General features: G+C 40.2%; 2 protein-coding genes across 2 annotated transcripts in view; one reads left to right on the top strand and one right to left on the bottom strand.

Annotated features, from left to right (window-relative positions):
- IFT88 (intraflagellar transport 88) overlaps positions 1-14,030 on the top strand; it is a 213,515-nt gene that overhangs the window by 119,383 nt on the left and 80,102 nt on the right. The window lies entirely within an intron of this gene.
- The window catches only part of CRYL1 (crystallin lambda 1), a 59,484-nt gene that overhangs the window by 21,257 nt on the left and 24,197 nt on the right, over positions 1-14,030 (bottom strand). Inside the window, exons 4-5 of the mRNA XM_035542729.1 lie at positions 11,348-11,509; positions 6,570-6,764 (exon numbers count right to left, since the gene is read on the bottom strand). Of these exons, the coding sequence (XP_035398622.1) occupies positions 6,570-6,764; positions 11,348-11,509 (357 nt within the window). The remainder of the gene's footprint in view (positions 1-6,569; positions 6,765-11,347; positions 11,510-14,030) is intronic.

The raw sequence follows: 14,030 nt of genomic DNA, 5'->3' as shown, positions 1-14,030 counted from the left end.
CTCCTATAGTTATCTTTGATTCTTGTAAAGGACCTCTGAACAACACTGTAATACAATTAATAATAACGAATTTGGCATTTTGAAGTCTTACCAGTATTTAAGAACAGCCAAGCTAGCCACCTGAGACGGGTGAGGTACATAAATTAGGGACTGAAGCCAAGGCACATTCTTGCTGTGAAAATGAACTGAAATGGACACAGCCAAACCACAACTGCTTATTTTCCAACAGAGTAACAAAAACAAACCCAAAACACTAAATAGCAGGACCACCCATTCTTAATGAACACAGTCTCCATGACTATAACTTATAGAGTAAACCCATTTTTAAAGAAACTTGTATTAAAGCGGTACTAAGAGCTTACATAGAGGACAAAACATAATCTTTGAGACATGCACCATATGATCCATCTCACAAAGTAGTTTCAGCAGATTCTTAAAGGCAGCTGAAACTCCTAAATAAAGCAAATAAAGAGGGCAAGTCTCTGCTCCCACGAGCTACGAACAAAATCAGATATAGCAGTGGTTACTGTCAATGGAGGTATGAGAAAGTAAATAAATGATAACGGAATAATAGAGAAAGCGGTCAGATATTTTTCTCTACTGTTGGTTACAGATTATTTTAATAATTCCAAACTTAAAATATCAAAATTTAAGGTTAAGACGACTAGGAAGATCAGAGCAGTAAAGGTCTTCAAACTCAACATCTCACAGTATGTCTCTTACTCTCATTATAAACGGCTTTGCAACCAAAGAATTAAAAATATAAAGCCTACAAGAACTTATTGTATGTCCTGGATGGTTTTACGTTAGTTTTCTCCAGAAAGTTCTCAGATACTTGACCTCAAAGAGGCAGACATGGAAACAGACAACTGGAGTCTTCCCAATATCTGCATTTTCATGGAATAAATGTGGAGCTTGGGGAGAGAGAAAACCGATACAAGAAGTTCCTGCCACAAACACCTGCACTGCCCAAGAGCTTGTAACTTGCATGTCAAAACAATGTTCAACAAGACATCATGTCACATGAAAAGACTAACTCAGATCTAAAATAAAACATCTCATTGCAGCACTCGTCTTGAAGGAGAGCATTTGCTTGAATTCCTTCTTTTCAGACCATAAGAAAAGACCATCTACGGTCTTTGCTGATAACTTCTCGTAAAGTTGAACTCCTGTATCCTTAAAACAACATTTCATGTTATCTACCTCACCAAAGTTCTCAGTACCAAGGTGTACTCTCTGTACATCACCAAACCAGTCTTCGCTCTCCTACTTCCCTAAAAATTGGGTTCTCAACCTCCAGTTCTTCTAATTTTTCATCAAATTAACCTCCCACTCCCACATTTGGCCCAGTCCTGCATTCACTCAGGTTGTGCCCGGGTTCAATATACCAGCTCATGGGTGCTCTTGAGGACCCCAACATCTCTGGCAAAGGCAAACTGTATCCAAGTGTCTGGGTTTGTCATTGCTACTTTCATCACCTTGCCCTGAAATTTGCTGTGCTCTGCTTAAGCACCCATGCCCACGTGCAGTTAGGTCACCATGTGGAGTCTGAGCCTGATCTCAACCTGCTGGCAAGCCCCCCCCACCAGATTTCTGGCTGTTGCACTTCCTACTCTTAGATCCCAGATGGCAGAAATTGGCAAGTCCAATGCATGATCCAGCAAACAATTATATTTACCACAGGAATTCAGAGCAAGCAATGAAGGCTTTGGGACTGCAGTGCTTGCTTTCTGTACAGCCCCATGTTCAAATGCTCCTCGTCAGGTGACACAATCGTAGCTTTGTATCAGAGCCCTTCTCCTGTGGTGTGATTCCTGCCCCATGCCTCACGTATCTCATCACAACACTGCTAAAGAAAAGGGGGACTGGCAAGCTGTCAGTTACTGAGCTACATTTGGGAACTAAAACATACCCTGCAAACTGTTCAGTCCACTCTTGATAATGTTTTCCAGATAAATGGTGTTAGCACAGCTGTACCTGCATGTCTATCACCAATGCCCTTTTAAATGGTACATATATACTTCTACCAGTGAAGTTTCAACTAGTTTCTTGGATGAAGTAAGATCAGCTAATCAAAAAAAATAAAAGAAAAGGTGATTGTCGTGAAAGCACCTCTGCACGTGTGCAGGTGTAAGGCTGTTCCCCCTACTATTACTGTAAATATTTTTGAAGTGAAGACCCAGATGAGAATTTTCAAGTTCACATTTCAAAGTCCTCACAGAGGGTTGTTTACAAAAAGGGGCTGATTTAAGATAGTTTCAAGTGGCTTCAAAACACTTAAGATCACTGCTGTGTTTCTCTCCTGGTTCACACATGGGATTTTTAACAAGGACATAAATATTTCTGCATATGTCAGAGAGCAGTTGCAAATACAGCAGTCCTCTGTCAACAGCACAGATTTTCCCCCAAGTACTCACCATGTTAAAAACAAATTCAAAGAAAACTCGTAACAGAAGTCTGATCAAGAAACTGATCAATTTATGAAAGTAACAGCAGGCATACAAAGACACTTGTTCTGGCATTTTACAACCAGTAATAAAACAAGTATGCTTGAAATCATGTTTTATGGTTCCATTTCATTGTTCTTTTACAACAGTCAAAAGCAGTATACAACTATTAGCATTGAAATACCAAAGCATTCATAACTAATTTCATAAGAATGCCTGTGTTCTGCATCCAAAATGTCTCAGACTGCCAAATCTAATACACACAATTTACCTATCTAACCACAAAAGGATTAATACTAGCGTCATTTTGGACAAGCGGGTTTTATTACTATGTCTCTATTTACTACTATGTCTCTACTGCTAATATTTGTAGTTTAGCTTCCACCTACAGTACTTCTTAGGGTAGCAAAAAGTTTTGTTACTAGAAAGAATCAATATGACCTTCTGCAGCAACAAAGTAAGAACACCGAATAAAATTTGATTTTTTAGGAGCTTCTCAAAAATTGTGAGCTGGGGATGCTGATGTTTTTCAAAATATTTTAACCCTCAAAAATAAGGACTAAAAAGTGACTTTACAAGTCAGAACCAAGAAATACATTTCCTCCACTTTGAAAGTGGAAAACACCAAAAGAACATGACTTGCAATGAAAACGACGAAGTTGGCAGCACAACAGTAGGAAGAAAAACTGCTCAAGGCCTGTATTTTTCACCTATCTACAGTGATTCTCCCCCAACAAAGGGGCTGTTTAGCCCCAAGTCATACAGCTGAAACTATACACCTTTGATACCTGGTATTCGTCTAGACTTTTGAAATGGAAATACAATCAAAGTTGTTGCAGTTTAAATGTGTATTTGCCTGAAATGCAATAAAATTAAACAAAACCAGAACAACTTGGAAACTTAGATGAAGCACAATGAAAGCAACTTCGTCAGTGCTTAAAGCACTGTTGTGTTACTATTAACATAATACCACCCACAGGTTTATACTAAAGGTACAAGTTCATACTGGAAGTTCACCTCATCAGTAGCTTTTTTCTCCCACTGATAATAGCCTACAGTGTTCTTATCTTTCCACAGTCAAAGAGCACATACAGAGTGATACTTTCATACTTTAATCACAAGCAGCATCTCAGCTTCCAGCAGTCCAGTCTTTCAGATTTTGAGAGTTGGAGGTTGTTTCTACATTGTTTTCATCTAACATAAATGTGTCTAAATGTTCCCTGAACCAATTCATAGTTTTGGCATCCAAGGTTTCTGACAGCAAGTTTCACAATTCAGCTTAAGCCTCTTAGAGTCATGAAATAATCCTATATTTTTGAGGCATTACTTTCCCTGATATATATGCCTACGCATTACCAAACTTACTGGTCCACAATTTGCCAACTACACTTAAAGCTTTTTTTTTTTTTTTTTAATCTCAGGTGTAAGTGCTAACTTCCATTTCTACAATACTATACTAGCAGGTGTGTAAAAAGATGCTTACACCACTATTTCATGACCTTAATATTTGAGCTCTGGGAGTCTTTGATAAGTTCAATTTCCCTTTCATTATCTGCAGCTATTCATTTCATCTTTCCCTTCTAAAAAATCTTGTTCTTCTCATGACTGAAACAACTTGTTAGACCCCTTTCTTTCAAGGAAAGATTAGAGTTGGAGAACCTCCTCAATGATGAGCATCACAGTTCAGTAAACAAAATCACAGAATGGCCGAGGTTGGCAGGGACCTCTGAAGATCATTTAGTCCAACCCCCCGCCAAGCAGGATCACCTAGAGCACACTGCACAGGATGGCATCCAAGCGGGTTTTAAATATCTCCAAAGAAGGAGACTCCACAACCTCTCTGTGCAACCTGTCCTCAGTCTTCTTTTCCAGGCTAAATGGGCCCAGTTCTTTCAACCTGTCTTTGTACGACAGGTACTCCAGTCCTCTAATCATCTTTGTAGCCCTCCTCTGGACTGACTCCAATAGTTCCACGTCCCTCTTGTACTGGGGAGCCCAGAACTGGACACACTACTCCAGGTGTCGCCTCACCAGGGCTGAGTAGAGGGGGAGGATCACTTCACTTGACCTGCTGGCAACACTCTTACGAATGTACCCCAGGATACTGTTGGCCTTCTTGGCCCACAAGTGCTCATGGTCAGCCTGCTGTCCACCAGGACTCCCAGGTCCTTCTCCACAGAGCTGCTCTCCAGCAGGCCAGCCCAGCCTGTACTGGTGCATGGGGTTATTCCTCCCTAGGTGCAGGACCCTGCACTTGCCCTTGAACTTCACGAGGTTCCTCTCAGCCCATCTCTCCAGCCTGTTGACGTCCCTCTGAATGGCAGCACAGCCCTCTGGGCTATCAGCAACTCCTCCCAGCTTCGTGTCATCAGCAAACCTGCTGAGGGTGCACTCTGTTCCATCGTCCAGCTCGTTGACGAATAAGTTGAACAAGACTGGACCCAGTACTGACCTGACCCCTAGGGGACACCACTAGCTACAGGCCTCCAACTAGACTGCACCACTAAGCACAACTCTCTGAGCTCTGCCATCCAGCCAACTGCCAATCCACCATCCACTCATCTAGGCTGCACTTCCTGAGCTTGACTATGAGGATGTTATGGGAGACAAAAAAATGTTGAGGTCAAGGTAGACCACATCCACCACTCTCCCCTCATCTACCCTGCTAGTCATCTTGTCATAGAAGGATATCACATTGGTTAAGCATGATTTCCCCCTGGTGAATCCATGCTGACTATTCCTGATCACCTTCTTATCCTCTACATGCTTGGAGATGACCTCCATGATGAGCTGTTCCATCACCTTTCCAGGGATGGAGGTGAGGCTGACTGGCCTGTAGTTGCCTGGGTCCTCCCTTCTTGCCTTTTTTGAAGATTGGCATGACGTTGGCTTTCTTCTAGTCCTCAGGCACCTCTCCTGTTCTCCACGACCTTTCAAAGATGATGGAAAGTGGCCTAGCAATAACATTGGTCATTTTCCCCTAGGGGTTTGTCTTCCTTGTTCATATTTTTGGTAGTAGTTTTTATTTCCTTTTTTTTTTTTTCCTCTTGATAAGCCTTATTATGGGTTGAAAAATAATTTAAAGGTTAATATCCTTTCTATCCTATGTCTTTCAACATGAGCACAGCTTTCTGAAGGGTTTTTTAAACATATACTTAAGATTTTGCTTTAACTTTTTTAATAACAGATACCTTTTTTAATTTAAAGAAACATCTCCAGTAGAAGCTCAGTTCCTTCCGAATATCACTATGTATTATTACTCATCATCTCCTTTACATTGTTGCATTGTGCTGCTAGTGGAAGCTAATTGAAAGTAAAATCAGTTGAGCAAATATGTTTAGATACTGCTTTGGAAAGAGTTGTTTTACTTACAATATGTTAATATTACCTTAGTTTCAAAATCTTTACCTATACCTGTGCGCATTTGTTATTTTTTTAAAACAGCTTGAAAAAAAATAAAAGTCAAAATAGTCTTTGGCTGACAAAAAAGTCAGCCCCACTCACACCAGTTAAATCTCTTCTCAACAGAATTCCAACAGCCTCTTAATTCAGCTCTTCCTGGTGAAAGAATGGATTTTGTAGCACAGAACATGCAACTGTGGGAAAAGCTGAAGCAGAACAAATGATTCTCAGCTAGAAGTCAGAATGGGAGGAGGAGGAATCTGTCTTTACCTACAAGTATCAAATGAACCTAATAGTTCAATTCCTGAAAGGCCAAACAGAAAACCATTTAAAACATTTCATAATAACTGAAAAGTAAGCCAGCAACATTCAGAAAAATAACAGGAAATAGTGAGACAACATAGAAAAAATAAAAATCAGTGTCTTGATTTTTGCACTTTCAACATTGTTCTTTTGATTGTCCTAAAAAATGACAGTATTCTGAAATGAAAGCAGGATAAAGGATAATTGTTACGATCATATCACTTTGTTTTTCATAAACTTTGCTATTTATTACTGACATCACTTCTTACTGTTTTTAACTTACATGCTAATTTTAATTTTCACGTACACAAGGGACAGTTTAATAAAAAAGACAATTTTATAGGACATTTAAATATATAATCTTGCTTGCCTCTACAAAACTGACAGTGCGTAAAAATTGGAAAAATATATACGTACACCCACAAGTCTCCAGGCTTCACTTATCACTGCATACTGGAGTCGATTCAGAACAAACCCCTCAATTTCTCTGTTTAATTTGACAGGAGATTGTCCAATCTTCTTCATAAGAGCATATGTTCTCTCTGTAGTAGAAGGATCTGTTTCTGGATGCGGAACAATTTCAACCAATGGCACAAAGTAAGGTGGATTTACCTCAAGAAGAAACACAGAAGAAGAATGTCAGCTATGAGACTAACAGATCAAGTTAATATAAAGCGTATCTATAACTTTCTACTAGCGTGGATATTTTCCAGTGAATAGAGTAGGTCTGATCTTTAGACCCTGAGACAATTCACCAGTTCAGTAAAAAAAGTATATTCATTCAAATTAAAAAAATAAAATAATCTTCTATGATTAAATGTAGCTCTGTTTAATCACAACAAAGTTCATGTAGCCTAAGGAGGAGAACACTTCAGTACTAGAAGGCTTTATGCCAACTTGAATAACTGATGTTTTCCCAATATGCAGGTTGGTTTTTGCTGTAAAAAATGACCACCACTTGTCTTCCCAAATTAAACAAGGCATTTCCTTTTAGATAATCAGAAAATTTGTAACAGAATTATTGCTATGCACCACCTGTATGATGCAAAGCTCAACAGATAAATGGCTACTGGCCCAAGCCTGTGAATATATTGTAAACACATTAACAGATATCACATAATGCATACTTCCAAAAAAAAACGCTGTGGAACAGGTTACCATCAGACACTGCACCTACTTAAAAAAAAAAAAGCCACAAAAACCTACTTCTCCATGACTCTTCCCAAATGTAATTTTACACACAAGTCTTGACTTGTGTGCAGTGTGTTTTTGAAGTTATAAACAAAAAATTCTAACAAACATCCTAGAAGTGCCTAAAGTTCTTCAGGTCAGCGTTACAGGCAGTAGCCAGTGTGTGCTCCTCCCAGAAGTAGGAGTCCTTAAACTATATTCTTAAGGTCTTAAATGAAGCTCTTGTACTCATTTCCAAGTAACAGTCAGACCCAACATACCATAAATGACCACCAGAAAAAAACATTCACATTTAAAGGATGGTAATTAAATACTGATTCTTTCACCATGCTCCCTTGCAGTCAGCTGCTCTTAACTGTACTCATGTAAATGCAAATACAGGACTTAGTCACAGCAGTGTGCCAGCAGTCCTTCCTCTGGTTTGTTTTTTGTTTCAGTACTTACACGTTTTCCTTTACTGTAGCATCTGACCAACACATAACCTGCTGTACAGCTATGCCTGCTCTAACCCATGTAATACATTTACTTCATTTGCTTTGGCAGTGTCACCACCAAAGCTGTGTGGTGTGACGGACACCACTGCAGACATGGTGGTGCCAGGCAATTCGGCAAGACCTGAAACACTGCAAGCTCCAAGAAGTTCTCTGAAGGCTTTTCTAACCCTTAAGTATATCACCGGGTCTCATCAGAAAGAAGACAAGCTAATTGTTGAGCAAGACTGAGGCTATTATGAGTTTCTTCCACAATTAGTTTTGACAGAGACCTTATTGAAATATTTTATTTCATGGACTTGGCACAAGGAGTGTATGGGTGTGTTACCGAGCACACTGTGGAGACTTAGGAGGACAATTGTTTAAGAGTGAGATAATTGATGTTGGTAAAAACTAAAAGTGGTAAAATGTAGATGAAATTGAAAGGGAGAAAAAAAAAGGCTTCTAAAATGAGAAGGGTAATGCAAAGGCATTCTTAAGGGAGCAGGAGAATTTACCTTACTCAGCCTAACAAAATGATAACTAAGAAGGAATAAATGAAGTAAAGAGAGACAGAATTAGACTAGAAAAAAGCTACACAACTACACAGTCTACACGAAAAAATTTTAATGGACCATTAGTAAGATTGAAATAAAAGAAAACTTCATATAGAAGCAGTCAAGTAAAAAAAAACTAAGAGGGAGCTTAATATATTTTAAGACAACTTGATGACATGCCTCCTCTTACAGCAAGGAACTTCACTCGGTGGCAGTCTCCTCTAGCTCCATGTTTCTAGCTGTGTGATCTGGCAGGCTCATATGGTACTTGAGAAATTAACTGCTGTGCAGACCTCTACCACCACAAGGCCTGAAACTGCTGACAGAACAGCTGTGCCTGTAAGTATTGCATGCACTTCTATCATACAGCTGTGCTGCAGGATTTCATTTATTTTTTCTGATTACTGAGCTTATTATGTTAAGCAAAGTGAAGAGTTCTTTCTGGCCTTTGGGCATTTCTCTTCATTTCTCCTCAGCATGCTCACCTGTGCCAGAGGCTTTACAACTTGAGCTTTTTATTTTTCTGGAATATCAAATTCCACACTTCTTATTTTCAGTGTCTTTCTGAACAGATTACTTCCTTCAGCCACCATTCCCCATGTCCTACTTTTGTTTAAGTTGCTAGTAAGGTCATGATTTAAACAAAACAATCAAAAACCAACTACTACTACAAAGCAAATATTTTTCTTGATATAACAAATAGAGAAATGCCCCTGGAATAGTACACTCCCCTTTGAGTGAAGCTGAGACTACTAAGAAAGTGGTCTCAGACTGCAAAGCCATCTCAGAACAATTAGACATTTTATGGCACTCTGAAGTATTTACTTTGGAAAATACACATACCCTTACAACAGCAACCTAGAAAAATGTTTATGCAGAAACTAGCTACTTTGCCAGATCTGATCAAAGATGGTTTCAGAAGTTGATCCTATGAAGGCTGCAGCTCAAACTAAATGGAGCAACCAGTACAAACCAGCTTGGGGTAACAATAGAAGAGTAATGGAAAAAAAAATGAAAGGCTGACAGACAGAAGAGCCTAGGGAATGGTAATAAATATATAAAATCATAGTTATAGTTCCTCAATACAGAAGCTTAGAAGAAGAGATGTGATCTTTTGCACTATGGAAAGTTACAACCCTGGAAATCTGAGATAAGGAACTCCTGAGTTTTAGACTGGAGAAAGGCTAAACCTAGACACAGATACATACTTTGAAGCTTGATTTCCTTTTCCTTTTAATTAAAAGGGGATAAAAATAATCAGTTTTAAGGAGAGAAACCAATCCTTTTGTTCCTTTTGCTCCTCAGTCACCCCATGACACAATAGTAGTGGTGGAGGGGTGTCAAAAAGGCTGACCAAATGCTTTGACACTGCAGCATTAGGCTACAGGCAGCTGTAGAGATATCACAATAAAGTAGTGCTGTATTTTTGCGTTCACACTGCCACTCTTGAGCATGCCAAAGGAATTGGCATTTACTGTACATTCTGCCCTGGAAAGACAAAACGTAGTAATGTTTTAGCTAGCAGCTCAAGGGAGGAGATTCTCCCCCTCTACTCTGCTCTCGTGAGACCCCACCTGGAGCCCTGCGTTCAGCTCTGGGCCCCCCCCAGCACAAGGAGGATGTCGAGGTATTAGAACAAGTCCAGAGGAGGGCCACAAAGATGATCAAGGGGCTGGAGCAGCTCTCCTGCAAAGACAGCCTGAGGGAGTTGGGGTTGTTCAGCCTGCATAAGAGAAGAGAAGGCTCCGTGCAGACCTCAAAGTGGCCTTATGATACCTAAAGGGGGCCTACAGGAAAGCTGGGGAGGGACTCTTTGTTAGGGAGCAGAGTGATAGGATAAGGGGTAATGGTTTTAAACTAAAAGAGGGGAGATTTAGATTAGATATAAGGAAGAAATTCTCCACTCAGTGGGTGGTGAGTCCCTGGAACAGGCTGCCTGGAGAAACTGTGGATACCCCAACCCTGGGGAAGTGTTCAAGGCCAGGTTGGATGGGGCTTTGAGCAACCTGATCTAGTGGGTAACATCCCTGCCCATAGCAGGGGGTTTGGAATTCAATAATCCTTAAGATACCTTGCAACTCAAACTATTCAGTGATTCTATGAGCCACAGACAGCTGAAGAGTACCATTCTCCAGTTACTGCAAGCCTTCCTGACCACAGCCCTCTTAACCTAACATTAGTCTTGTGTTTGAAAAATCAGTTAACAGACTCAGAGTCCAGAAGACAGAGCAGTAAGAATCCCAGTGATTAAGACAAAATGTTCCTCCACACTGAGGACAGAGGTGAAAAACAGCTGTCCAGCAGCCCCACAAATGCTTACAGAGGCTCAAAGGTAGCCTTCAGCATTTTGAGGTTCTGCTGCCACCTCTGGTCATGCTACTTATGCATCACTGACTTGTCCCAGTCAGACACAAAGCATGCAAATTCAGCTTTAAGTACAATTTGTTCCATTTCATCTGCCTGCTGCTCCTCTTCAGGTGTACCACCTCTGCATGAAAAATTTGATGAAACCAGAGCTAAAAATTCCCACCTTTCATCTACATTACCTGACAAGTGCATACAGCTTGCTGTTTGGAACCTTACTGACACTGAACATCAGCTGAAAAATGACACCAGGAAAAATAATAATGATGCCGTGAGAAGAACATAGGGAATTTTATACGTTTGTCTACAGAACACAGACTCCCTGTACTTTGAGAACTATTAGTTGGAATAACACAGCAATGTGAGCACAATAATTTACACAGAAGGTATCTAGAACCGACAGTACAAAACATGCACTCATTCTCAATTTAGTATATGCTGTCACACAGAATGACCAAACTAAAGCATTTCCAAAAATTCAGGCCCTGCACACTAACAAAAACATGAAAGCACTCCACATATCCTCTCTCAATCTGCTGGGAAGAAATTGGGACACAGTTTAACTAAATACCTATAATGTTACTATGAAAACAATACATGTCATCATACTTACAGGATGCGACACAATACACTGCTTAACATGCTTAAGGCCAGTGAACAGTTTGCTGGGTAAGAGACAAGAGGTCGAGCTGCTCAAGATAACATTGTCACCAACAATAAGATCCAGCTGACCAAAAATCTTCTTTTTCAGTTCCAGGTTCTCTGGAGTACATTCCTGAAATAACAAAAAAACAGTATTAGAAGTCTTCTATTTTAATAGCACCTATCTATGCATTTCAGACTTCACTGACCCATACAAACCATCAGTTTTAATTCAGCCTAGATGCACCAGTGAGCCATACTACAAAGATACCTTTCTACACACAAAGGAAGTGAAAAGCCCTAGAGGTTCTCTGTTGCAGAAGATGGATGACTACATACCACTGGAGATTCAACACAAAGCCGATGATTCTGCTTTGTATAAAGTATAGACTGCTATTCATACAGAGGTAACATAGTAAGGAGAAATAAGACTTTTTTTGTTGTTGTTTTGCTTTTATTTAAAAAAAAAAAAGAGAACCTCAAATGAAGTAAGTCAGTGGTCTTTTGTTCTTTTTCAGACAAGACAGAAATGAACATATGTAGCTCAAAAGAAGACAAACCTATGATTTCCAGAACTATGGCAGAAAAACACAACTTACAGTTCTGGAACCTGCACCGAAATATCTGTGACCCTCACGCTTGAAAAGCTTAAATACAGACACCTACTTCAACTGTGAGAAAGATTTTTGAAGTAGAATGCATGCTACCAAAACTTCTCCCAAGCTATGGAGCACATTCAGCTCTACAGAGTTGTGAAGTTTTACCTGTATGAGCCAACAGCCAGAATCTCCAGTCCCCAGAATTTGAAAGTTATCCCCATGAGCTGCCTGAAGGAGAGCATGCAGAAATCCACCAGTCTGAGAGCAACATGGACATGGGAGAACAACTACAGCGGATCCCACAATCAGTAAGAAAGACTTCAGTCTGGCCAGGAGAAAACAGGGGAATAAAGCCAGCCAGCTTTTTGTTTGTTTTTGTTTTTTTTTGTTCCCCAGAAGTGTTCTACAAAGTCTTAGAAGAATCCTAAACTTGCAAAACTTCAGCTTCCCATCAAATCACAGAAAATACCTACTTTTTTTCCAGCCCTAAGCTTCTCCCACCTATCAGCATTTCATTCGGTCCTTCCTGTTATGCTGAACTCAGCAGGAATGCCCAGGGCCACAGTTTTTCCATTAGGCTGGATATAAATGGGTTAAGACTAATTTGAAGTCTTCCAAGAAAATAAGCACGTTGCTGCATGGGACAGTACTAAAAGTTCCATGACGCAGAAGAGATAAACGGGGTCATTTAAGAACTCCAGAGAGAGCTCAAAGTAATAGGCATCCTTATCAAAACAAAGTGATACTCTGCTCATAACCAGCAAGCTTGGAGCCTGGAATTAAGTTTAAATAGTTTCTTTTAGTAAAGCCAAAGATGAAGAGAAGTCCGCAGATACTGTTCAGGCTAATAAACGGGTCTCGCTGAATAGACGTATTGTGAACTTGAAACTCTAAGCCTCCTCTCACATCAGATGACAATCAAAGAGGCAAATTCAAATCTGCTGGAAACTCAAACCTCTGCCACGGTTACGTAAGGTTTCTGAATGGGCCATTTGCTTGAAGTTTCTCATATATCGTCACAATTGTATTCAGGTTCTTGGACCACTGCAATAAAGCTTCTGTCCTCATCAGGCATGCAATTATTTTCTCAGACACACCAATTCCCTTAAGAACAGAGAGAAAATTAAGCTCTAAACGACCTATTAAACAGGAGCCTCACTTGCTGTCAGTTATGGAGCCTGGAGAGGTCTGAGGCTATTCTGTTTACCCTGAGAAAAAGAAGATCAAACAGCAAGATAAGATACAGTTTTAAAGCTACTACAGTCCCTGTCAAAGAATCAGTGCAAAAAAAGGTTAGCAAACACCTCGGTGCATTTTAAGTGACACTGTATATTTCTGTGCCCTTTTTGTAGAGATTGCACTTCTCATTTGCGAGAAACAGTATGCCTTTATTCCAAGGCTTGAGCGCTTGGACAAGGCTGCTGCTAATCTGACTAAAAATTTATTAGATGTCCTCTTCAGCAGTCTGAGCAGAACACGACAGCTGCTTATTTTTAAAACCCACCTCCTGGAATAGCTGCATTGTATTAAAAACTTCTAGTCAGACAGTTTAATGCCTGTTATCTGTATGTTCAGAGAACACATAGCTGCTACTTGGCCAGCCTATGAACACTGAAGGAACTAGACAAGGTAAGGACATGCCAGACTTCCTCCCCAACAGTGATACCCAGATGTGGTGATCAGGGTCTAGTCACCCCTAACTAAGAATCTGCACTCACATATGATGTGACCATTTGAATGCCAGTACATACAAAGCTAGGAAGTTTAATCTGTTGAAATCAAGTGGGTTTGTGTTTTTGTACAGGCTTTTCCCACCATGCCGTCTGCACTCCCACACACATCCATGCTCACCTGAGAGCACAGCTTCATTTACCTATATTAAATGCTGGCATCTACCCAGATTCTTCCTATCCATTCTTGGGTATGCCAAGGAAGCAATTCACCTGCATCACCCTCTAGCAAACACTCCCCAAAACACTACCTTGCAAAATACCTCCACTCTCCTTGCACCAGCAATTGGAGCTGCTGCCAAGGCAATGGATTTACTAGCACTGT

The sequence above is a fragment of the Cygnus atratus genome, chromosome 1 (genome assembly GCF_013377495.2).
Source record: "Cygnus atratus isolate AKBS03 ecotype Queensland, Australia chromosome 1, CAtr_DNAZoo_HiC_assembly, whole genome shotgun sequence".
NCBI classification, from domain to species: domain Eukaryota; kingdom Metazoa; phylum Chordata; class Aves; order Anseriformes; family Anatidae; genus Cygnus; species Cygnus atratus.
This window is presented reverse-complemented; position numbering and strand designations above follow the sequence as displayed.